Below are 27,209 nucleotides of genomic sequence, written 5' to 3' on the forward strand. Positions count from 1 at the left end.
ACTCTTGTACAAACTTTTGGGGTAACAGTCATCAGGTTCCCAAAATGCAGCTCTCCACATTCAAGCAAAGTGTTCATTTATGAGCTGCTGATGTAACAATTTTGCACAAGCATACACTCCGTGTGCCCTCCGCTGTGGTGTTGTGGGGGGTGTAGGGGGCGGTGGTGCCATGGGTTCAACTGGAAGCTCCTCCTCTTCCTCTTCCCCCTCATTTTCCTCTTCTTCCTCTTCCGTCTCCTGCACTCTCTCCTCAGGTGGTCCCGCAGTCCTCTGTGGCAATTCCTGTCCCCACATGATTGCTAAATTATGCAACATACAGCAATCCACTGTGAACTGAGCAACCTGCTCAGGGTGGTATTGCAGCCTGCCTCCCGAGTGGTCCAAACATCGAAAGCGCTGCTTCAGCACTCCAATTGTCTTTTCGATAATATTATACGTGGCTATATGGTTCTTATTATATCGTTGCTCGGCTTCTGTCTGAGGGTTCTGTTATATATGCAGACTATAGATATATTCCCTTATTTAGAGACTAGGGTCCTGAACTTAAAGAAAGGAAACTTCAACGGTATGAGACGTGAATTGATTCGGATAGACTGGAGAATGATACTTAAAAGGTTGATGGTGGATAGGCAATGGCCGACATTTAAAGATCACATGGATGAACGACAACAATTGTACATCCCTGTGTGGCATAAGAATAAAAAAGGGAAGGTGGCTCAACTGTGGCTGACAAGGGAAATTAGGGAAAGTGTTAAATCCAAGGAAGAGGCATATAAATTGGCCAGAAAAAGCACCAAACCTGAGGACTGGGAGAAATTTAGAATTCAGCGGAGGAGGACTAAGGATTTAATTAGGAGGAGGAAAATAGAGTATGAGAGTAAGCTTGCAGAGAATATAAAAACTGACAGCAAAAGCTTCTGTAGATATGTTAAGAGGAAAAGATTAGTGAAGACTAATGTAGATCCCTTGCAGTCAGAATCAGGTGAATTTATAATGGGGAACAAGGAAATAGCAGTCCAATTGAACAAATACTTTGTTTCTGTCTTCACTAAGGAAGACACAAATTGTTAAGTCCTGACTCTAATGTACTGACTTACACGAGACACATGCTGAAGTCAAGGTCACTCAGGACCTGCACCTTTAATTCCAGCTCTCCAGTGCTGCACTTGCCTGAGACCTCCCTTTATTTACCACAGTGGGACAGGTATGGAGTGTCTCCTGCAAGTGCACCCCTGGTGGTAAGGTATGCTTATTGTTACAGGTCATATCCAGTTACAATCATGTATAGCATGGTAAGATACAGTTATATACAGTAATATGAGATACATGACACGAATAACCTCCTGAAAATACTAGGGGACTGAGGGTCTAGCGAGAAGGGGGAACTGAGGGAAATCCTTATCAGTCAGAAAATGCTGTTAGGGAATTTGAAGGGACTGAAGGCCGATAATCCCCAGGGCCTGATAGTCTGCATCCCAGAGTACTTAAGGAAGTGGCCCTAGAAATAGTAGATGCATTGATGGTCATTTTCCAACATTCCATGGACTCTGGATCAGTTCCTATGGATTGGACGGTAGCTAATGTAACCCCACTTTTTAAAAAAGGAGGGAGAGAGAAAACAGGGAATTATAGACTGGTTAGCCTGACATTGGTGGTGGGAAAAATGCTGGAATCAATTATTAAAGATGTAATAGCAGCGTATCTGGAAAGCAATGACAGGATCCATCCAAGTCAACATGGATTTATGAAAGGCAAATCATGCTTGACAAATCTTCTAGAGTTTTTTGAGGATGTAACTAGTAGAGTGGATAAGGGAGAACCAGTGGATGGTGTATATTTTGACTTTCAAAAAGCTTTTGACAAGGTCCCACACAAGAGATTAGTGTGCAAAATTAAGGTGCATGGTATTGGGGGTAATGTATTGATGTGGATAGAGAACTGGTTGGAAGACAGGAAGCAAAGAGTGGGAATAAACGGGTCATTTTCAGATTAATGATTTAGATGAAGGAATTGAAGGTAATATCTCCACGTTTGCAGATGACACTAAGCTGGGTGGCGCTGTGAGCTCCCAGAAGGATGCTGAGAGGTTGCAGGGGACTTGGAAAGGTTAGGTGAATGGGCAAATGCATGGCAGATGCAGTATAATGTAGATAAATGTGAGGTTATCCACTTTAGTGGCAAAAACAGGAAGACAGATTATTATCTGAATAGCGACAGATTATTAAAAGGGGAGATGCAAAGAGACCTGCGTGTCATGGTACATCCGTCATTGAAGGTAGGCATGCAGGTACAGCAGGCAGTAAAGAAAGCAAATGGCATGTTGGCCTTCATAGCGAGGGGATTTGAGTATAGGAGCAGGGAGGTCTTACTGCTGTTGTTCAGGGCCTTGGTGGGTCCACACCTGGAATATTGTGTTCAGTTTTGGTCTCTTAATCTGAGGAAGGACAGTCTTGCTATTGAGGGAGTGCAGCGACGGTTCACCAGACTGATTCCCGAGATGGCAGGACTGACATATGAGAAAAGAATGGATCGTCTAGGCTTATACTCACTGGAATTTAGAAGAATGAGAGAGGATCTCATAGAAACTTATAAAATTCTGATGGGACTGGACAGGTTAGATGCAGGTAGAATGTTCCTGATGTTGGGGAAGTCCAGAACCAAGGGTCACAGTCTAAGGATAAGGGGTAAGCCATTTAGGACCGAGATAAGGAGAAACTTTTTCACCCAGAGAGTTGTGAACCTGTGGAATTCTCTACCACAGAAAGTTGCTGAGTCCAGTTTGTTGGACATATTCAAAAGGGAGTTAGATGTGGCCCTTACAGCTAAGGGATGAGGGGGTATGGAGAGAAGGCATGGGTGGGGTACTGAGGTTGCATGATCAGCCATGATCATATTGAATGGTGGTGCAGGCTCGAAGGGCTGAATGGCCTACTCCTGCACCTATTTTCTATGTGTCTATGTTTCTATCCCCTTTACCCACCTCTTCTGGCCTATTAATTTCAGGGTAATTGAAATCCCCCATGACTATTGTTCTATGTTTGTTACTAATTTCCCGAATTTGATCATCCTCCATCTCCCTTCCATTATTAGGTGGTCCATAGACGACCCCTATTAGTGTGATTAATCCTTTTTTTTTATTTCTTATCTCTATCCACATGGTTTCTATTTCTGTCTTACTGATGGCTGCGTTACTTTTTTCTGCTGCCATTATGTTATCTCCAATAAACACAGCTACTCCACCTCCCCTTTTCCTCAATCTATCAATGTTGTAACCTGCAATGTTTAATTCCCAGTTCTGATTTTTCTGTAGCCATGTCGCTGTAATCCCGATTATATCTGGTTCCTTAGAATGTAATATTTGCTCCAGCTCCCCTATTTTATTATGGACACTGAGAACTGCTGTACAGTTTAACTCATTTTTAATAGCAGTACCTCTCACTTTATTTTTAACCATCTTTTTACTCTCCTGTTCTATAACTCTATTTATTTCCTGGCCATTTATGTTCTCCCTTAGTTTAGTCTGTCCCATGCGCTCCTTTCCTGTTTCTATTTATATTTAAGCTTATTTCATTTCTTGAGACTTGGTGGCAGTTTTAAATAATGTCTTCAAGTGGAGGAGCAGGCAGAGGCATTAAAAGAAGGAAGCAGGTTGTTGAAGGAGCACAGCATTTGAGTGAAGTCGATCTATGAATACTCTTGGACAAGCGCAACAAAGGAGAGAAAAAAAATGTTGGGTGTCTATGGGAGAAAACACAAAAAATGTCTTGATTGCCATGTGAAAGAAGATGGTAGGGCATGTCACCTCCCTCACCACCAGAACTTCAAACCAATGCCAGACAAAGTTCAATGACTTGACGCAGTCAAGATAACACGCGCCCACTCTCCCTTTTCTGTCCACACAGAATCAAAGCTGCTCCAGTCTTTGGCTGTTGGATGTACAATATAATGGGCTCTATAGACAAGTACTGCAAAAGGGTCTATTTGTAAAACTATTATTTTAAATTAAGTACTTGTGATTCATTTAGGATGTTCAAGCATCAGTGATAACACGTAATCTTAATTACCATTCTAGCTAAGTAACCCTACTGCACAAAAATAACATTTATACAATGATACTGCTTTAAGGATTATGGCAAAACAGGAAAATGATACAACAATGGCAGGTTTTATAAATGTATTTTAACAGGAAACACCATTACTATCAATTTATTGTATGTGCATCTCAGCAACAATGCATTCCAAGAGGGTAGAGATGTTGGTCCCAAGTTTCGACATGATTTGCTCCTGATTTTTAGGAGCAACTGGTGTAGAACGGAGTATCTTAGAAATCGGAATTCTCGCCATTTAGTTTGCTCCAGTTCTCGTCAGTTAGAACAGTTTCACTTTGGAAAAGAATTTTTTTTTCAAAAGGGGGCGTGTCCAGCCACTTACGCCTGTTTTCAAAGTTTCGGCAGTGAAAACTTACTCCAAACTAACTTAAAATGGAGTAAGTGAAGATTTTTGTACGCTCGAAAAAACCTTGTCTACACTTTAGAAAATCAGGCGTAGGTTACAAATCAGGCGTAGGGAATGGTGGTGGAGGGGGGGGTTTAAAGGGAAGTTTACTAACATTAAACACTTCAGTTTTACAAATAAAGAGCCATCATCAATAATAAATGATAAAAACATCAATAAATCAATCAAAAAAAATTAATAAGAAATAATTTTTTTTTAAATCAGTAAATAAAACATTTTCTACTTACCGACTGCAGCACCGGGAGCGCTCCAACAGCGTGCTGGGATGCCCCCCCCCCCCAGTGTGTCTCTGTCAGTGTCTCTATCTCTCTGTCTGTCTGTGTGTCTCACATTCTCTGTCTGTCAGTGTCTGTGTTTCTGACAGCGAGGGGAGGGGGAGGAGGTGGGTAGAGGGAGAGAGGGGAGAGCAGAGGGAGGGAAGGGGAAGGGATGGGGGAGAAGGGGGAGAAGGGGGAAGGGAGAGGGGGGAGGAGCAGAAGGGGAAGGGGGGAGGAGGAGAAGGGGGAAGGGGAGGAGGAGAAGGGGGAAGGGGAGGAGGAGAAGGGGGAAGGGGAGGAGGAGAAGGGGGGAGGAGGAGAAGGGGGAAGGGGGGAGGGGGAGGAGGAGAAGAGGGAAGGGGAGGAGGAGAATGGGGAAGGGGAGGAGGAGAAGGGGGAAGGGGGGAGGAGGAGAAGGGAGGAGGAGAAGGGGGAGAGGAGGAGAAGGGGAAGAGGAGGAGAAGGAGGAAAGGGGGGAGGAGGAAAAGGGGGGAAAGGAGATGGGGGGGAAAGGAGATGAGGGGGAAAGGAGAAGAGGGAGGGAGGCTGAACGGGCCGGGCCCGGCCGGGCCCGAGACTTCGGGCAGGGCCCAAGACTTCAGGCAGGGCCCGTCCCCAGCACCAGATTTACAGGTAGGTGGCATTGGGTCGGGTCGGGATCGCGGGTCGGGTCGGGGGTAGCGCGGGTCGGGGTCGGGAGCGCGGGTCGGGGTCGGGGGGGTGGTCGGAGGGAGGTCAGTTTGGTTCGGGTCGGGGGGAGGGAGGGAGAGGGAGGTCAGGTCTAGTCCAGTCGGGGGGGGCGGGGGGAAGTGGGAGTCGGGTCGGTGTCGGTGTCGGGTCTGGTCCAGAGGCGGGGGGCGGGGGGGGGGGAAGCGGGAGTCGGGTCGGGTCCAGTCTGGGGGGTCGGGTCGGGTCCAGTCCGGGGGCGGGGGGGGAAGTGGGAGTCGGGTCGGGTCGGGAGGAAGCAGGAGCTGGCCGTGGGAGGAGCCTTATTCACGCAGCCCCAGTGAGGCCATTGGGCCAGGGCTAGGGGCTGCGTGCTTCGGCCCCTCCCACACAGTTTCGGGCGCCTGGAGCTACTGCACATGCGCACCCACTGTAGTGCGCATGTGCATAGGTTCCGGCACTGTTTTCAGCGCAGGGACCTGGCTCCGCCCCCTACAGCTCCTGCTGCACTGCGCCGAGCTGCAAACGACCTGCAGGGAGCTGGAGAATCTGGAAGTTTTTTTTAGGCGCACTTTGTGGCGCGAAAAACGGGCGTCCAGGTCGGGACTGCGCCGTTCTAGGCACGGCTCGAAACTTGGGCCCAATAAGTGGTGACATTATGTTGTTTCTTTTGCTCTTAGAAAGCATGAAATATAATGGACTCAGTTTTCAATGGTGTTTCAGGGGTGGAACCTGTTATTTTGAATGCAGGGTTAGAGAATTCCCTAAGCCATGCTTTTTACCCTGCACCACATTTTTAAATACAGGCCCATGGCTTGACAAAGGCATTATCACTTTTATTTTGTCACAGAAATTCCTTTGAAGAAAATTTAAATGTTAAGGTTTCAAGAAAAAGGGCATTTAAGTTGTTATTGTGGCAACATGTTTGGATTCAGAAGAAAGGATTAGTGTTCCTTAATGTGATTTCTGTCAACCATCTAGCAGTATAATGGACTGCTGAGAAATTACGTGGCGAGCTTTACGATATTTTCATCTACAGGGGCGCCCTGACAACTTTCAGAAAAGTTCACAAATTATAATTGGACTGGAGTCAGAAAATATTTATTTTACTTTTGACTTAGTGCTCATTGGTTTTCTCTCCTGCCCTATGTTCATTTCCTTGTCTCTTTTCATGTGTTTTAAAACATCAAAAGAGAAGGTGCTGCTGCAGGTCTAGATTGCACACCTGAAGTGCAAGCAGTTTAATCATACCTGGATGAGAAACCTCTGTGGCATTCTAGGTATTATCATTTTAAGAGATTGAGCATTTTAAAATGGTAAAGAAAGTGTCAAATTCATTTCCAGGAAAGAGGATCTCACATAGATTTCCTATGGAGAATACAAAGCCGATAATAACACATTTATTGATAAAAAAATGAGAGGAAATAAGGTGATAAGCAACATGTCAGAGACAAAGCAGGAAGCCTGCAGTTTGTATATATTGTGATTGATTCCAAGATGTTCTAGAGCTGTAAATTGGCCAGTCGCAAGACTTCCTTCATTGCTATGGTAATGGGGTATCATTACAGGTCTTCTGAGAGTTTGATTGGCAATTTTAAGGATAGATAACATAGTATAATTGGAAGTTAAAACTTTCACTGTCTAATAAATGGCTTCATTGTCTACGGTTACACAAGGGGCTAAATGGCCTACTCCTGTTCCTATGATAGTCAATGAAGGATGTAGGGTAGGCACATGAGAATAGTGTCTAGAAATTCAGATCGTTTGCACCTCTTGTTATCGTAAGAACATAAGAACATAATGTCATCATGTGCAGCGCCACGTTTTAGTCCCGGAACAAAAATTGGGGAGCGCTCCCTGAAGCTCCACCAGGTAATGCCAGCGACAGTTTCAGGGGACGTGAACAGGGCTGCTGGCCGCTCGCGGAGCGCTATTTAAAGGAGACGTGGTAACCATGTTAAAAACATTTTTGCTGTTTTTCTTCAGCGTCCCATTGGCGCCTCGATCGCGGGGTCTGTGCCGCGATCATTCAACTCGGCACTCTGTTTGAGTGCCGGACTGTTGGCACAACACCCCCACTCTCTGGTGGTCCATGGAGGCCTGGTTCTTACCTGCAGAGTTTGCAGCTTGGGCCCTCCCCTTTAATGAAGGGGAGCGCCCCTCCTACACGGCAGCGCTATGCGGCCCAGTGCATCCCGGTCCCAACCCGTTCGCCGCACTACCATCCCAGAAAGGAAGTGGAATGTGATATTTTGCGCTCCACTTCCTTTTGGGGATGGTAACCTGAATTTTTTGAGTGGGGCGGGACTTCTGTGCCTGGCACAGAATGTCCCGCCTCCTGGATGTTACCTCCTCCGACCGGGGTGCAACGGAATTTCTACCCGCAGGACTACCACTCATGTAGAGGAGAAACCCCAACACAGAGAGATTGGGGCAAACTGTTTCCATGTTGTATTCTGTCAAACTTCAGAAAATATATTCCAGATATTATATTTCAAAGTGTCATACGTGGTAGAGATGCAAAATAATGTCCCTGATTTTGCTGTAGAAATGATGGCAAACCTGTCAGTGTTCGCCGTCATTACTCCTCTGAAACTGACAGAAACTTCTGGCGTCCTCACACACGCAAATAAACATGGAAATCGAGAAATTGCTGTTAGTCATTCCCTGCTCCGCCACAGGATGCGTTGTGGAACTCCCAGGAGCCTGCAATCAGTGAAATCACACTGAACTGATGAAAATTTCCCCTTTTACATTGGAATATTGCTGTTAAAGAACCCTAAAACAATTAAGCCTTGGGAAAAGATGTAACTGGGGTTTGATGGTGTACTGGCTGCTGACCAACTATTCTTGCCCTGAAAAACAAATGTTACAGTTGTGGAATGTAAATTTTTTCCATTATGATAAAAATTCCATGGTTTTTAATAAATAAATGTTTTTTTGTTTTAATGTTTCTTTATGATATTTCAGTTTCTATCTTAATTCCACATGTATGTCCCAATCTTTATTTCGCTCTCTATAAAATGATTAAGTGAACGTAAATAAGTGCATTTTACTTTCTGGTTTGCTGTCTGTGAGAATTCATCAATATGATTGGCTGCTTACAACCAGAAATTAACTTGTACCCTTCAATCTGTAATGAACTGTAATTAACCCTGTTTTACTTAACAGCTTTTAGATTTTGTGGCCTTAAGGTTAACGATTACACCTTAACACCAGAATAACACAATCAATTCCTGCCATCCTCAAAGAAGTTGCTGATTCATTCCTAGATTACTAGGATGTCATCTTCTTATTGTCCCCTTGTTTCTTTTTCTGTGATAGGTAGATACTCTATATACATTGGAAAGAAAAATTATGATATCTTCTACCCTGTGTGTTATGTGATGCTCTTATTATAAGAAAATGGGTTGGGAATGAGTTGATGATGTTTCTGAGGCGTTAATGTCGGGTTGTGGATAAATTTAGCGCCGTGAACTGGTTTGCGTCAGCAGCCAAAATATTCAGCAGCTGCTCCCTGACAGTGGAGTGGAGCACTAAGGGAACCGTTCCACACTTATCTTAGGGTGCTAGGCCGGGTGAGCAACTGAATATCTGTTGCGAAAGAGCTGGCTTTGTTGCGCCTAAGAGAGGTCTGCAAAAAAAATTGGAACAAAAAACACTACATATTACCCCAAATAAACTTAAATCGCAAAAAGAAAAAAAAAGAAAACAATCACATTTACCTCATGCAGTCATTCCTTCCCTCACTACCGCCGGGACAGCTCTGCGTGCTAGCGATCTCTGGCGGGTCACTACCGAGTGCTACGGGTTCAACGCAAAACCGATTTTTATAGCGGGTCGATACCGCGTGCAATGCCCCCGGGTGGTACACTGTGCCACCGGTACCGGCACATTGAAATTGCCGAGCGACGGGAATGCCAGTGCTCGTGGCTGCCAACTCTTTACCACCCCTGTTCTGACCCTCGCGAAGGGTGGTATCCCAGCGAATTTCCAACCCAATGACTTCTGTTGCAATGTACTTGGAGGTGTGGAGAGAATTGGAGCTGCATCTCCTCCTCTGAAAATCCCGTGTATGTTATTTTCTGGGATGTAGGTTGAAAAATTTGAAGTGGTGACATTCTTCATTTGATGGCCATTTTTAAGGGTATCCCACGCAAGAGCGGATAGGTGCCACCTGTAACCAGCAAGATTATTTCAATTTTACTCAAGTGATGCAGCATTAAGACCATTAAGCATTCTGTGTTATTTTGCAGGGTTTCCACCTGGCAACCAATAAGGAGTAGCACCCAGAGAAACTGAAGGCTAGTGGCTGCCATCGGCCTTTTTAGATTGGAGGATCTGAAAAAGAGTTGCAAACTCCTTCAACCTCTAGTAAGCAGAGAAGAATAGTGTGGTTCGAGGCCATCTGACCGTTATTTGTGACAGCAGCTAGAAGACCCAGAACCTTTGGGCAAATCACACTGGTGCAGCAACACACAACTTCCTTCCTCTGGGCACGACCACGCCTGATCACGCGGTGCTCCCATCTGGTCAATGGTGCTCTCATCTGGTCAAATGGTGTTCTCGTCTGGTCAAGTGGTGCTCTCGTCTGGTCAAATGGTGCTCCCGTCTGGTCAAGTGGTACTCCCGTCTGGTCAAGGGGTGCTCCCTTCTAGTCAAGTGGTATTCTCGTCTGGTCAAATGATGCTCCCGTCTGGTCAAGTGGTGCTCCCATCTGGTCAAGTGGTGCTCCCGTCTGGTCAAATGGTGTTCCCGCCTGGTCAAGTGGTGCACCATTCTGGTCAAATGGTGCTCCCGTCTGGTCAAATGGTGCTCCCGTCTGGTCAAATGGTGCTCCCATCTGGTCAAGTGGTGCTCCCGTCTGGTCACGTGGTGTTCTCGTTTGGTCAAATGGTGCTCCCATGGTGTTCCGTGCAAATGACTTGAACCAAGGAACTCAGCCGGGTTAACCAATGCTCAAGTCAGAAGGGTTTTAACTTGGGGCGAGGAGAGGTTGGTGGAAAATAATCTCAATGGCGATTGAAGTACTTGTCACGAGGTATATTTTCCAATGTTAACTATTAACAGTACCAATAATGCAACCTGTAAATCACTGCTGATGTTCCTGTGTCTGGAATAACTTTGGCATGAGGGGCTATTCTGGAGAGGCATAGGGTGATTTATTCTACATTACTTTTCTGTCTCTTTGTAGGGGTTACCTGGCCTCCAATTGCTACCTTCCCCAACTGTACAGCTGAGAACGGGAACCCAGTGTATGGGGAATCATGGACATTCTCTCACTTTCTACTAGTTTGTGGCAAGAGGTTTATTTGTTAAATTTGGGATTAATCAATTTTCATTAGTGTTATACAAACAAACTTCTTAAAGGGTGAGCAAATCATACCTTGGCCGGAATCTTCCCAGACCTGCAAGTGCGAGTTTGGAGGCGGGCTCTCTGTCAAAATGGCTTTGATTGACAGGCACAATTTTGAGCTGTCTGCAATTTGGAAGTCTTTGCAATGAACTCTCAATTCCCTGTCACCTCCTTGGAGCAACTGTCTCACCATTGACAGATCGCTTCTGTCTTTCAACCTCACCTGCCATCTATTCCAGCAGCATCAGTGCCCTGGAAAAAGATTCACCTTGGTCCTCATAATCCCACCACGGTCAGCCCCAACACCAGCATCACCAGGCACACCAACATCACCAACAACAACACCAACCTTCTCCGCAATCACCTGATGCTGCACAGGATACAGGCCATCAGCACATTGCTGCCCGGGAGGCCAGGGATAACCTCACCATGGTTACATTTACTTCACTTGATGCTGTAAACCCTGACTGCCACATGATGTGCCAGGTTGGCATCACCCCACATCAGCACCATAAAGCATCCCTGCAATACCAAAGCCATTCCTTTCACACTCATCACCATTGAGCAGAGTACCCTTATGTCTGATCATTTATTACAACTCACTAAGCCACTTCCAAAGGTGCACACACATCTGTCCAAGAACACAAAGTGTTCAAAATAAAGATTTCAATGTTTGACAACACATTAGCAGATACTTTACATGAACATTGACTGAAACCCAAGTGCCTAACCTTGCATGCTATTAGTTGGTATGATTGGACAAGGAATGATGGTGATTGTGAGGAGTGGCTAATGAGATAGAGAAGTGATCAGGTAGACAGAGAGAGATGGTTGGAGGTGCAAGGTCAGTTGGCATGAGTAAGGATGTACAGGAGTAGGGTAGGGAATGCAGAGTGATGGGGATGTGATGCGGTTGAGTTTGGCTTTGCAGTAACATTTCGGGATCCACTGAGATCATTGAAAGGTTTGTGCCACTGCAGCCTGCTCCTCCAGATGACATCCCTACTTGTGCCTTCCTTTGCAATGTACAACCAGACTGCGTTGGTCTCCTAGAGAGGTCTTTTCCTCCATTGGAAGGGAAGAGAATCTCCCTGCCTGGTGTGACTCCCTCCATAAACATCTGGAGGGAGTCACGGGAGAGCCTGGGTACAGCCGTGCACCTTTGTGCAGTACTTGTCAGTGTTTGCAGCAGCTCAATGCTGCAAAAGACTGACAGAAGAACTGTCAAAAAAAAGTTGGGAATCGTCCCTTTAAGGAAACCGGCTGATGACATGTCATCAGATGACGTCATTAGACCCGCTTCCAGTTAAGTGGCCGGGAAACCGCAGGACGGGCTTAACACACCCAATCAACAGATGATTGAAAGGAGAGGGAGGGCTGCATTTTGGAGCGGGTTTTCCATGCTGCACCAATGCCACCCGCATCGAACTCACCTCCGTTGGCGAAATCCCGGCCTTTATGTTCATCATTTTGTACCCATTTTCTCTCGAAGCACAGATGCTAGCCTTTAAATAATAGTGCGGGCATGCTGTATTTTTCAGAGTAACCACTACATACATTTAATGGTTTGTGTTGGTTTGTATAAAATTCATATACTAATTTTGTTGTAATACTGTTTCATGCAGGCTTCTAAAATTCATTATAATATATCACAATCTAATATAGAGCTAGTGCTCTCTTTCCAATTAATAACCCATGTAAGACATCCTCTCTATAACACCATAATATTCCATAACCTTTGACATTAATGCATTATTAGAATTGTAGGCATGTATCTAGTTTAGCAGACAGTGTGGTAATTAAGAGTTATGTAGACATCACTAAATTTTTATAATTACTATTGAGTAAAATAGAGAAATTATCATTTCTAAATACAATGGTATATAATGTACATTTTTGTCAATAATAATCATCAGTTATAGTGTCATCTGTGACATGGATTCAAATGTTTATTCAGTCACAAACAGAGAACATTTTGTTTTCCATAAGCAGTAATCTACATATTGTACTTTATTTTAGTGTTTGCCACCTTTATTCTGTGCTTTTTTTCTTTGGCAAGTTTGGGCATTTATTGTCTCTCAAAACTAGTTTTACAGATTTTTAAATATTTAATATAATATATTTATTTTTAAATCTGCAATTTCTATATCATGTATACTAATACTGAACTGGTGCAGCAATTCAGAATTTTCAGGTGGCGGAGCAACTACACTGCAATCCTCCAATGTTATGCATTGTTCCCATTGAACTCAAAACTGATGGGGATTTGGCACTGATTTCGTACAGTATACCAGTTTAGTTCAGACTAATCCCTTCTGCACATGCAGAGTATCATTTAGATTGTGAGCTCGGAGCAACTACTTTGCTTTTCGGATCCAGGTTAATGCTATTCCAGGAGCTACTTGGATAATATGACTTTCGGAAGAAAAGTGCTGTAACGCACTTTCGTGTGAACTATGCTAAACTCCTACTTTTGGTGATAGATACAGAGCACTAATATAGACTCACACACCTCTCCCATGTGATTGCCTTATTGAATTTGACAGACGGCTCACACAGCTTTACTTGATCAGATAATCCTGTCACTCCGAAATGATTACCTATAAAAATGCACTGAAAGAAAAAGGGAATTGGATACTATTGACCCTGTCTGCCACCTTTGGAGGAATTTTGCTTTGACAAAGTATGTCGGCCTAAATGTTTACATGGCACTGCAATTCAAGGTCACAGACACAAAGGTACCAAGCACGCACAACTTTTTGTATGTATGGAATAATTTGGGATTTAGTATTAGGATAAAGATGAAAGATGATACAAAGGCTGTTTCAGCTTTACAATTTTAGCTTGAGTGATGATACTGCAAAATTCAATTGGTTTGCTCTGCATCGCAAGACTATTGTATTTGATTTAGAATTTATGTCAAAATTAATTTATCATAGTCATAAAGATTTTTTATTGAATCTAACAGTTTTTATTTTGTGATTTATTTTGGCAGATAGTTCTCCTACAATTACTGATATGTTTGACGATGTTCTATGCTGCATATTACATTACCGGCAGCATATTCTTTGGAGCTTTCAGGTGAGAATTTCTGGTGCTTTCGGAAAACCTATGCATTAACTTTAAAACTCAGATATCTCGCAGATTTTTTTGTTCTCTGTTCTCCATCAATATCATCCCTCCTTCCCGATACTTCAGCCAAGCAACCATTTTAGATGCATGAGTTTAGTATAGTGAGTTAGATCGGTTATTTTATTACAAAGGCCATCACACCCAAACTTGACAGGCTGGATTTTCAGCTCCCTTGCGCCTCAGGTAGCATTCCGGAGGGACGGTAAAGGGTGTTTTTAGGCGTAACGGTGGGTATCCAGCTTTTACCGCCCGGAAAATTCGGCTCAGGGTTTGCGGCGCAAAAGCTTACCACCCCGTCCTCTAGTTTCACTGTGATCATGATGTCAATCACCGTGGACTGCTCCGCTAGCACCTTGGATGCAAAATTAGGCCCTAATGCCCCATTTTACGCCCGCCCCAGGAAATGCCTGAAAATTCAGGCATTCTCAGGGTACGTCAGGTGGTATTTGCAGTGTATTTAAATGGAGGGAGGAGGATCCTACATCGCAGATCACGTTGACTGCAACGGTTGTGCACAGCACGCTGCATGAAGCTCCGACTTGAAAACGGCACATTTATCTGCCATTACAGTGTGCTTACAACTTCAGTGAGAGAAATTAATGGGGGCATTACTAGTTCATCAGCATATCATGCTATATGCTATTGTTGGGCGGCGTCAAGATAGAAGAAGGGCTCTTGGCCATGTCGGCCCACAGTTGAGGAGAGGCCGAAGATGTCTGGGGAGGAAGGCTTATCGCCACAGGTTTACAAGCACCAACGCTCATACCTCCAGCTCTCTGAGGAGCAGTGTGTGAGAAGGCTGTGCTTCCGAAAGGAAATACTAACAGAGATATGCCATCTCCTACAGGCAGCACATAGCGTGTTCAGTATTAGCTCCATCCCTCAGTTTCCTCCATTTAGGAGAACCATTATGATGACGTGCGACTCTTGGTCCAGCAGCATCGCCACGCTGTCCCCCTTTTGGATGGTGTGGCTATCCAATGGGGGCCTCGCCAGGCTCCTCTTCATTGTCCTCCTCCTCCTGAGGTGGGCATGCAATCCCCACTGGTAATGCCTGGCCCCTCATGATGACCACGCTGGAGGCAGCCTTCAATATGCCCAGCAACAGGTATCCGAATTCGTTGTGCTGCATGTTGCACAAGTTGGCCATCATGAGGGGCCAGGCATTACCAGTGGGGACTGCATGCCCACCTCAGGAGGAGAAGGACAATGAAGAGGAGCCTGGCGAGGCCCCCATTGGATAGCCACACCATCCACAAGGGGGACAGCGTGGTGATGCTGCTGGACCAAGAGTCGCACTTCATCATAATGGTTCTCCTAAATGGAGGAAACTGAGGGATGGAGCTAATACTGAACACGCTATGTGCTCCATAAAGGCACATCTCCGGTGAACGTTGGAATGATACACAAGACACCAATGGCTAAGGATGAATCATAAATTTCACTGCAATAAAGTAACAAAAACTCCTCCCACCAAAATAAAACCATACAATAGACAACGTTATGTTGCAGGGTACGGAACAACAATGAAGTGCATTAAATCAAAGAAACTATTTACCAAGCGTAATGAACAAAAATTAAGACATTTGCACAACCTTGTCCTGCACATTATTCAGATTTATTTAACACCATGTTTTTCGGCTGGGGTGCAAAAACTTCCTTGTGTAATTTCTGATTTTGTGCCCCTGATCATTCGATTTTGTCGAATTTTGCAGACGAGGGCGCAAACTTTTTCCAGGCAGTATCAGGACTTCCCTGCTACCAGTACCGTCCCGAAATCTCAAAAGCCGAAAATCCAGCCTGAATTCTCCTTTACTTGACACCCATAGAGACCAATCAGCAACCCCTGCTCGAAATGTGGCGGAAAAATAAAAAAGGGAAGGTGGCTCAACCGTGGCTATCAAGGGAAATCAGGGATAGTATTAAAGCCAAGGAAGTGGCATACAAATTGTCCAGAAATAGCAGTGAACCCGGAGACTGGGAGAAATTTAGAACTCAGCAGAGGAGGACAAAGTGTTTGATTAGGGCAGGGAAAATAGAGTACGAGAGGAAGCTTGCAGGGAACATTAAGACGGACTGCAAAAGCTTCTATAGATATGTAAAGAGAAAAAGGTTAGTAAAGACAAATGTGGGTCCCCTGCAGTCAGAATCAGGGGAAGTCATAACGGGGAACAAAGAAATGGCAGACCAATTGAACAAGTACTTTGGTTCGGTATTCACGAAGGAGGACACAAACAACCTTCCGGATATAAAAGGGGTCAGAGGGTCTAGTAAGAAGGAGGAACTGAGGGAAATTCTTATTAGTCGGGAAATTGTGTTGGGGAAATTGATGGGATTGAAGGCCGATAAATCCCCAGGGCCTGATGAACTGCATCCCAGAGTACTTAAGGAGGTGGCCTTGGAAAAAGCGGATGCATTGACTGTCATTTTCCAACATTCCATAGACTCTGGATCAGTTCCTATGGAGTGGAGGGTAGCCGATGTAACCTCACTTTTTAAAAAAGGAGGGAGAGAGAAAACAGGGAATTATAGACTAGTCAACCTGACATTGGTCGTGGGTAAAATGATGGAATCAATTATTAAGGATCTCGTAGCAGCGCATTTGGAAAGAGGTGACATGATAGGTCCAAGTCAGCATGGATTTGTGAAAGGGAAATCATGCTTGACAAATCTTCTGGAATTTTTTGAGGATGTTTCCAGTAGAGTGGACAAGGGAAACCAGTTGATGTGGTGATTTTGGACTTTCAGAAGGCTTTCGACAAGGTCCTACACAAGAGATTAATGTGCAAAGTTAAAGCACATGGGATTGGGGGTAGTGTGCTGACGTGGATTGAGAACTGGTTGTCAGACAGGAAGCAAAGAGTAGGAGTAAATGGGTACTTTTCAGAATGGCAGGCAGTGACTAGTGGAGTACCACAAGGTTCTGTGCTGGAGCCCCAGCTGTTTACATTGTACATTAATGATTTAGACGAGGGGATTAAATGTAGTATCTCCAAATTTGCGGATAACACTAAGTTGGGTGGCAGTGTGAGCTGCGAGGAGGATGCTATGAGGCTGCAGAATGACTTGGATAGGTTAGGTGAGTGGGTAAATGCATGGCAGATGAAGTATAATGTGGATAAATGTGAGGTTATCCACTTTGGTGGTAAAAACAGAGAGACAGACTATTATCTGAATGATGACAGATTAAGAAAAGGGGAGGTGCAACAAGACCTGGGTGTCATGGTACATCAGTCATTGAAGATTGGCATGCAGGTACAGCTGACGGTTAAGAAAGCAGATGGCATGTTGGCCTTCATAGCGAGGGGATTTGAGTACAGGGGCAGGGTGGTGTTAGTTAGTACAGTTGTACAGGGCCTTGGTGAGGCCACACCTGGAGTATTGTGTACAGTTTTGGTCTCCTAACTTGAGGAAGGACATTCTTGCTATTGAAGGAGTGCAGCGAAGGTTCACCAGACTGATTCCCGGGATGGCGGGACTGACCTATCAAGAAAGACTGGATCAACTGGGCTTGTATTCACTGGAGTTCAGAAGAATGAGAGGGGATCTCATAGAAATGTTTAAAATTCTGACGGGTTTAGACAGGTTAGATGCAGGAAGAATGTTCCCAATGTTGGGGAAGTCCAGAACCAGGGGTGACAGTCTAAGGATAAGGGGTAAGCCATTTAGGACCAAGATGAGGAAAAACTTCTTCACCCAGAGAGTGGTGAACCTGTGGAATTCTCTACCACAGGAAGTTGTTTAGGCCAATTCACTAAATATATTCAAAAAGGAGTTAGATATAGTCCTTTCTACTAGGGGGATCAAGGGGTATGGCAAGAAAGCAAGAATGGGGTACTGAAGTTGCATGTTCAATCATGAGCTCATTGAATGGCGGTGCGGGCTCGAAGGGCTGAATGGCCTACTCCTGCACCTATTTTCTGTGTTTCTATGTTTTGCTGTTGATGGCAATACCGTAGCTTGTTTGTTTATCTCGCTAATATTATGCACGAATAAGCACTCAAATTGTTGCGGGTAATAACTAACTACTTTAATTTTCAGGCCCCTTTAAAACATTCCTGCCAATCAATTCAAGAGAAGTGTGATTGCTACAATATGCTTACTCCCATCACGGGACCATCTAGTGTTTAGTTAACAATATACAAGGCATATCAGTTCGTTTATTTATAGTATGTCAGCTCTGGCTTTGAGTCAGAAGGTTGTGTGTTCAAGCCCCACTCCAGAGACTTTAGCACAAAATCTAAGCTGACACTCCAGTGCATTACTGAGGGAGTGCTGCACTGTCAGAGATGACGTCTTTTGAATGAGATGTTAAATCGAGGCCCTGTCTGTCAGGTGGGTGTAAAAGATACCATGGCACTATTTGAAGAAGAGCAGGGGAGGTCTCCCCAATGTCTTGGCCAATGTTTATCTTTCAACCAACATCACTGAACACAGATTATCTGAACATTATCACATTGCTGTTTGTTGTTTGTGGGAGCTTGCTGTGTGCAAATTAACTGCCACATTTCCTACATTACAACAGTGACTACATTTTAAAAGTTCTTCATTGACTGTTAATCATTTGGGACATCCTGAGGTCATGAAAGGATCTATGTAAATGCAAGTCTTTCTTTCTATTTGCAGAGGCTAACTGTGGCGCTCCCTAACCCCACTGTAACTCTGGTGAGGTGTTCTTGTTTCACTCAAATGTGGTTATGTAAACAGTACTTTCTTTCGAAAATTATTGCAACAGGATTCTCCTTGATTGTGTTATTCAAAAATGCAAATGTATATTATAGGGATAAAAAGAAACAAACACTTGAAATACCGTAACGGTGAAATAAAACTAGAAAATTATGGAAATATACAGTCGGTCAGTCAGCATGTCAAAGAAAAAGATAGACCCAAACTGTTTAGAATCACAGAAGAGCATCCCTACCTGCACCAGTAGGTCATTTTTTCCATTTCCCACATCCTGAATGAAATTACCGAATGTGAGGGGTGGTTTTCAGGGGGTCAGCTTTCCCTTCTGACCTAATATGAACGGTTTCGAATCGCTCCCACACCCTTGGTTCTTGACTCTGGAATTATGAAGGGACTATGACAGACTTGGACAGACAATTGGTTTCAAGGTAGGAAGCAGGTATGGCTTTATTGTGTTTAAAAAGAAGTAAAAGGCACACCTTTAATAACACACACAGAATAGTGATGCCAATACACACTGAGGGGTACAACACATTGAATAAATTGTCAAAATACAGCCTGTGGGGAAAAGAATACAGCTTAAACTCTAAATGGGGTAAAGAGGAGAATGCAGATACATTTACACAAGTTATCCCAGCCTCCCCCTCCCAATTCCCCTAACTAACTAAGTTATAGCTCTGGGGGTTCAGGGGCTATGCTCACCAATCCCTTTTGACGGTTGCCGGTAAATCGCGGTTTTGGGGTTCGCTGTACTTTGCCTTCTAGACGAGCCATACCCCAGACGGAGGAGAGGACTTCGGACTGCGTAGTCTTCAGTTGGGGTGAGTCCGCTGATGCGGTAAGTCGCGTTTTGGATGTATGGGGTAAGTACCCACTTTCTTTGGTTAGGAATAGTTTTAGTTAGTCCTTTTAGGTAATTTCTCACCCATTGGTCGTTCAGAAGTAGATTGTAGAGTGGAAATAAATGTCAATTTTTCGGTTTTTGCTGAGTTGGTTTCGGTTGTTCGTTTCACTGGTTGTGGTGGCCCGGGTTGTCAGTTTGGTTGCTGACAAACTTCTGTTTCATGGGCCTCTTGCTGTCAGCGTGCTCGGTCGATCCTTGATGGTTTCTTGTAGTTTTCTCCACTACTCCATTTCTTCACTCCCCACCTCCTGCTGCTTTTTCTTCCCTTGTAAAATTGGGAATAGATATACCCCAGAAAGGCTTCCTTATCTCCCGCCAAATCTGGCCCAGCTCTTTGTTTCAAGGGAGCTGCTCATTAGTTTTGAGCTCTCTTCTTTGTCAGAATTTGTCGGGCTCATTCAGCAGTAATTTGATTTGATGTGGTAATGTGGAAAATCACCGTTTGGCATTGTTGAAGCAATGTTTAAACTCTTGGGCCATTTGGCTGGGCCCGTGATTTCTATAGGCCTATTTGCACATGCATGCCAATAATGGTCTCCGGTTTTAGCCTGATAGCTCTTGATGCGTTTATGTCCGAGGGAGCGAATTTTTATGCCTCACAGTTCTTGTTAGTTATCGATTGACTCATTCTCCCAGACAAATTGAATTAGCTCCAATACCCATTTCCTGAGTGAAGTCCCACCCTCTGTTATGGCAGTCAGTTCCAACATGTTCCTTTAGAGATCTTAAACTTGTAAAGCTCTTAGATATTTTCCTCAGAGTTTTTCCTAGGATACCAAAATGTTCATCGAGTTCCAAATTAAATTCTCTTTCCTATGAGCCCAAACATTGGGGGGGGGGGCGGTGGGGGGGGCTGTCTCCATGAATGCATCCCCTTTTATCCCCTGCAGGCCTCGTCTGCCCTTTAAACTCATTTGTGTCCCAAAGTTTTTCTTTCCATTTTAAAAGTCCAAAAAGGGATTCTTCTCCTCTGCAGGGGAAAGGTATAAGGAATCTTTGCGAAATATTTGTAAATTCTACAGTCCCCCCTGTGATACCATACCACTTATGGTATCATCTTCCAGGCAAACAAAATTCCTGACTCCCAAGAGATAACCATCCCCGTAAATTAACTAAACTAATACCCAAAATATGCATTACACTTATGCAACATCACCATAGATACACACTTTTCCCTTTACATGTACAAACCTTTTACAATTACACCCTCCCTGCTTGGAGGGGGTTCAATCACTACAATTGCATTTCAACACAGGACATTTCATTTCAATTACATTATATTCACCAGCATGTAGGCAACGTACAACCACATTACAGAAGGAAGAGCATAGATAAAATTAAAGAACATCAATTGGTCTCCTGAGGTTTGTCCACTACCTGGTAATGTCTGGATCGGCGCTTTTATTTTCTCCCCTTACACTTAGAATACCATAAATACAGAATTATTCCAAGCTGGCAAACCACTAAAAGATGGGAGACTATCCTAATCCAAGGAGGGACTTCTATATTGTTGAGAATGTCCCACCAGGGTGGAACTGTGATGTCTGAAATCTCGCTCTCTATTACGGTTGTCTTTTGCTCTAGTGTGTAGAAATGTTTTTGCAATACTTCCACAGATTTCAACAAAGAGGTAAGATGTTTGGGTAGAGGAGGAATTGCATAACCGAAATGTGTGACATAGTTTTGTAAGTTGGCAAAGTTTTCTGTTACAGTGAGGTGAATAGTGGAGGATTAAGGAATTGGGCCACCCGGACTTCTGCCTCAGGTTTAAAGCAAAAACTGCTTTCACTCACCGGACACCATATGTGTTGTACGTGTTGGTAGTGGGGTGTACTGGTGGTGAGGTAATATGTCCCACCCCCTGTGTATGCTACCTGTGGGGGAACATGGTCTTGTGCCATTACTTCCATGGTACAGTTGAGCACCAGCAGCTTTAAACCCGCACTGTGGTCTCAAGTAGGCGTTCAAGTGCTGGGGACACAGCACTATGTGTGTGCCCCGGCTCCGGCACCCAGAGAGGTCAGTACCTGTCATAGCGTGCTCCCACTTTATGACATAAGGTGGGCCCGCTGAGTAACGGACGTGTGCACCCCTTTAATGACCCCAATATTCTCCACCCTGTATACCGGTGAGGATCGGGCTGTGCCACCCATGACCGGCATCCTCACTACTATCCCCATGATAGTGTGATTGGAACGCCCACAGTCCACTGGGACAGGGTAGGCTTCCGAAGCTAGACGGAGTTGACACGGGTTCAGCGAATTACTAAACGGGTGGAGGGCTGCGAGGTGCTTGTTGCTGATCCAGGAGGGGACTAAACCTTGTTTTAAATCCTCCAGGTTGCTGCGACCCTCACCCAGCAACCATGCCCCGTACAGCACGCACACCTCGTTCTGTGCAGCCTGGTCTGAAGCATTCCTGTCCTCCCGTATGAGTGCATTTACTGTTTTAGCGTGTCTTTCTAATTCTTCTATGATTTCTTTCAAATGAACTGTCATGGCCTGATCCTCATGTAGTTCCGAGCCCACCAGTGTGTTTTCCCCTTTTAGGATTTTACGTAGCTGGTTCTTTAGAGTATTTATTTGTCGTTGTAGTTCCATGTCATCTAGACTATTCACCACAGAGGATCCCGCATTATATGCTGTGAAAATGTCATTCCAGGTTCCCCTCCTGTGTCTCCCGGTACCCTTGTCGGTTTTGGCGTAGAATGTATATAAGTCTGTTTTGTCTACGTTACCAAAATCTAACTCATAAAATGTTTTAAACACGTCTCGTAGCAATGCTTGGTATAATAGTTCTGTTTCCTTGGGGCACCATCCAGGTAAGTGCACCTCAGTTAGGTTTAGGATGACTGAAGCTACGGCATAGTGTAATCCCTGTTAGAGTACCTTGTCGGTTGGTATGAGGACTAACCCATTGCCTGGTCCCTCGGCGGTGGTAGGACACCTATAATTTACTGTACGTCCAATCGGGATTGTAGGCAGGGGTTTTTTGGGGCATACTAGCAGTTCAGTGGCATTAACTGGGACCGGGGCGTATAGGACCTCACATGCAAGCAGACTTGCGTCCCATCCCATCCCTTCCCCATTATCTTGCCATCTTCTGGCAAAGGCCTGCGGGACAGACCCTCTCTGACCCCCACATGCAGACATAGATCCTTTGTTCCGATTCCCGCCACTTATCCCAACACACACTCACTCCCCCCTGTGTCCCCGTGATAGTCCGGTAGGTATCGTTCCCCAGCCGTTCCCAATCGGCAGTGAAGTCTCCCATGTCACTGCTCAGTTTTCTGAGCCACCACCACCTATCCAGAGGAATCTGCCCTTTACAGGTAAGGCATACCCGTTTTCCCTCGGTCACACTAACCCGCGCCGTAACGGCCTGTACAGGGCATGGGATGGAAGCCTCCCCGTAGATGAACCCATCCTGGCTGGAGTATCGGGTGGAGTTAGACCCCAGCCACCCTGGCCACCGTCCCTCGTGGGAATAAACAGCAATCTCCTCCACCCCCTGTGTGCCACCTCCGGTAGTCACCATTGGTGCCCTCCCTCCCAAGCATCCATTATTGCGGGATTCCTCCATGTCACCTCGGTCCCTGATGCTTACCCCTGCCAGGGCGAGCAGACACAGGATCCTTCTCATCTTGGTTCTTTCCCTCCTTTCCACTCCTGTAAAACACACAGAACACACCGCCCTGCCTTGAGAACTGCTCTCAGACTGGCTGACACACAAGACAAACTCAAAACAATCATCTAAACATTACTGCAACATTAACCTTAATTCTAAACTAAACTTAAAATGTAAAACGGTGCAGTCAGCTGCCTTAAACTAAAAATTAGAGCTATGTACAACCGCCACCTGTCTCCGGGTGGCCTGGTTAATCTCTGTCAGGCCCATGCCTTGTGCGGCCCGATAGCTGCCTGGATGTTAGGGTTTCCCCGCAGCCGGTGAGCTGGAGACCCTTGTCTTTGGGACAGCTCGTTGCTACTGCTCCTATGAGTCCCTCACCACTGAAGGTGGCTGGCTGGGGGTCCCTACTCTGAGCGACCTCTGTACTTGGCCTTTCCTGTCGGGCTGCCCTTCTCCTAGGGTAGAATTGCTGAGGCTCAGATGCCGCTGACCATAGTATCTTTGGCCATGGTGTACAGAGGGTCCTTCTCAGGGTTTCTGTTACTGGGGGTGCATCCGAATCCCAAACGATAGGTGGGATAGCCCCTCCAGTAGTGCAATTCACCGCCCCTATAGGCACGGTTCCTGAGCCTGCCACATTCCCTATGGGCCCTCCACCGTTGGGGGCGGTCAACAGAGGGTCCCCGTCCTGAGGACGGTTCACCCCTCCCGGCTGCCCTCTGTGCTTGGCTGACCCTGGATTGTACACCTTGCACTGGTTGATGTGGAACCACTTAGTACGGCGGGGCAGCTTTATGGCATAGACCATCGGGCTTACCTTGTCAACAATACTGTATGGCCCCATATATAATGCTTCAAAAACCCCTACCCGAGCATAGTTCCTCACCATGACCTGGTCCCCTATCTCCCATTTGTGGTGTTCAAACAGGTTCCTGACAATTCGGTCCTGGTTCACCTCTCTGAGCTGATCTTCTGTGAGCACCGGGGCTAGGACATGGGTGGGAGTCCGCATGATCCGGCCAGTCATGAGCTCGTATGGGGAATACCCCGTGCTCTTTGACTGGCTGGCTCGGATCCTCATTTGGACCAATGGTAAGACCTCCACTCACTTTTGGGGTGAGTCTCCCGTCTCCTTCCGCAGCCTTTCTTTAATGGTGCGGTTGAAACGCTCCACAATGTCCGATTACTGCGGGTTGTGGGCAATGTGCCATTTCCCCTCAATGCCGAGCACCTTAAGGGTTGCCTGCATTACCTGCCCGGTGAAATGGCTCCCCTGGTCCGACTCCACATACTGTGGGAGTCCCCACCGGGAGAACACTTCCCTCACTAGAATCTTAGCTGTCCCTAGTGCGGTGGCTGTTCGGCAGGGGAAGGCTTTAACCCATTTTGAGAACACGTCCACCAGGGCTAGGCAGTATTTGTAGCCTCCCTGGGCAGTGGGTAGGGGCCGGATGTAGTCAATTTGAATTGACTGCCATGGTCCCTCTACCCTCCTGACGTGTCCTAGGGACACCTTCCTTTTCTGGGGGTCAGCGTTGTTCGCAGCACACACCAGGCAGTTCGCACAGAATTCGCGGACGTCCTCCCTGAGTCCCAGCCACCATCCTGCCTGTTCCACCCGTTGCCAGGTGGTCTCAGGCCTGGGGTGTCCCGCTCCTGGTCCCCCATGGGCCAGTTTTAGGAATTCCCTCTGCTGCTGCCGCCGCATGACCCATTGTCCCTCTTTAAACCGCATGCCTTCCTTAACGGTAATGGCTGCTGTGCCATACGGACCTTCGACTCTTTCTCCTCTAGCTAGCGCGCTCGGGACAGCTTTCAGGACCGGGTTCTGTGCCTGAACTGTTTTTAAGTCCAGGGTCAAAGCTATCCCTGTACTCTCTGCTGCCCTGTTCTTATTCTTGACCGCTGCTATGCGGCCGATGTCATAGGGGTCCCAGAACTTTCCCGTGCGGGCACCTTCTTTGGCCAGTTTGTCAGCCTGTTGGTTTCCCTCTGCACGGGGTTCGGTTTTTGAATGGGCCTTCACCTTATGTACGTAGACCTTTCCCTCTTCCCCCACCGCTGTCATGATTTTCTCCAGCAGGGGCTTGATTGCCAGGGGTCTCCCGTCAGCGGACGTATATCTGCGATGGGACCAGTTAGCCAGGTACTCCGTACACGAATTGCAGGTGAACATACTGTCCGAGCAAATCGTGTACGGGGTAGGGAATTCCTTGGGGTGGGTCACCACGTACATTACGGCAGACAGTTCAGCATGCTGGGCGTTCATGATGCTGGGGAGCTTGATTGCCAGGGCAATACCTGCCCTTGGGTCACAGACTCCGCACCCAGTGAGTCGTTCGCCAGCAGATACCATGCTGGACCCGTCCACGTAGATGTCCCGGCCTTTAGGGTGTAACCCAGCCCGAAGGCCAATGTTCACCTCCCATACCCCTTCTATGGAGCACCTGTGGGCTTTCCCTGGGTAGACTAGGTTAGCTGCGAGCCTTGGCTCGCGGGGGCCTTCTACTCTGAGGTCCATCTGGGAGAGGAGCAGGGTCCAGCGAGCAATGCGGGCACTGCTCACCGTCCCGTCCTTAATCCTCCCATCTAGGAGCATCTGAGTAGGTGTGTGGTGGGTTAGGAGTGTTAGACGAGACCCTTCCATGAAGATCAAGGATCTTTTCACTGCCCAATGTGTGGCTAGGAGGTGTCTCTCACAGTTGGAGTACCCCTTCTCCACATCTGTGAGGATCCTGGAGGAGTAAACCACCGGTCTCTGCTGGCCGTGCCGCTCTTGAAGCAGCACTGAGCTCAGGCTGTCCCCGCTGGCTGCCACCTCCAGGAAAAACTCCTTTCCCTCATCTATCACTCCTAAGGCTGGCGCGGTCTGCAAGTCCTTATTGAGCTGATTAAATGCTGCCTCGCAACTTTCATCCCTGTCCCACTCTACACCCTTGTGTAGGAGCCTGAGCAGAGGGGCTGCGGTGGCTGCATAATCCTCAATAAAATCTCTGCAGTACCCGGTGAGCCCTAGAAAGGATCTTACCCCTGTCACTGTGTTGGGGGCTGGTAACTCCTGTACTGCCTCCCTTCTAGCCTTGTCTATGGCCCTTTCCTCGGCGCGCACAGTCAGGCCCAGGAACTTGACTTCCTTCTGGCCGATTTGTGCCTTCTTGGGGATTTACTTTAAACCCTTCTTCTTTTAGCAGCTCCAGCAGTGGGCTATGCTCCTCCCCTTGATCGGTAAACAGGAGCAGGTCATCCACATACTGCACCAACTGCTGGGGTTTGCTAAAGCCCTTTAAACAGTTCGCCATGCATTGGTGAAAAATGCTGGGACTATTGTGGACCTTGGGGAAGACAGTTCCACGTGTATTGTTGGCCCTTAAAGGTAAAGGCGAACTTGTACTGGTCCTCCCGTTAAAAAGGAATGGACCAGAACCCATTTGAAATGTCCAGCACCGTGAAAGTGGTCGCGGATGCTGGAATACTCCCTATGAGATCCGCTACGGCTGCTACAGTGGGTGCACAGGCAGGGATATTCTTATTTAGTACTCGATCGTCCACGGTGGCCCTCCATGAGTTGTCCAGTTTCTTAACCGGCCACGGTGGAGAGTTCACATGGGTAGCTATCGGTCTTAACACCCCTTGCTCTACTAGTGATCCCAGCGCTGTTGTCAGGTCTGCCTCTGCCTCCCTGGGGAAGTTATATTGCTTTTGTGGTCGGGTCATAGGGTCCCCTTCTATACTAACTTCCACCCCCATTACCCTGCCACAGTCATGTTTGTGGGCGGCGAATGCTGCAAAGTGTGTCCGTACATACGCCTGGTACTCCACTGGGGTGTTACTGACCAGTAATTCCAAGTCGTAACCCTCCTTTGGCTTCACAGTACCCCTTTTTCTGGGATCACCGCCACCTCACTTTCCCTGTCTGTCCCTATGGCTCCTCATAGACAGTGGTTCCTGAGACCCATGAGGATCTGGTGGCTAATGATAAAATCAGCTCCCAGGATCCCTTTTCCCTTCTGCTCCCATTTCATCAGGACACAGTTCCATTTGGTTTTGAGTGTCCCTAACTGAA

The 27,209-nt window shown here is 46.3% G+C and overlaps 1 protein-coding gene across 1 annotated transcript in view; it reads left to right on the plus strand.

Annotated features, from left to right (window-relative positions):
- Positions 1 to 13,499: 13,499 nt before the first annotated feature.
- tmem244 (transmembrane protein 244) overlaps positions 13,500 to 27,209 on the plus strand; it is a 47,008-nt gene continuing 33,298 nt past the window's right edge. The window contains exons 1-2 of the mRNA XM_070884206.1: positions 13,500 to 13,532; positions 13,790 to 13,875. Of these exons, the coding sequence (XP_070740307.1) occupies positions 13,500 to 13,532; positions 13,790 to 13,875 (119 nt within the window). The remainder of the gene's footprint in view (positions 13,533 to 13,789; positions 13,876 to 27,209) is intronic.

Source organism: Pristiophorus japonicus, chromosome 7 (genome assembly GCF_044704955.1).
Source record: "Pristiophorus japonicus isolate sPriJap1 chromosome 7, sPriJap1.hap1, whole genome shotgun sequence".
Classification (NCBI taxonomy): Eukaryota; Metazoa; Chordata; class Chondrichthyes; family Pristiophoridae; genus Pristiophorus; species Pristiophorus japonicus.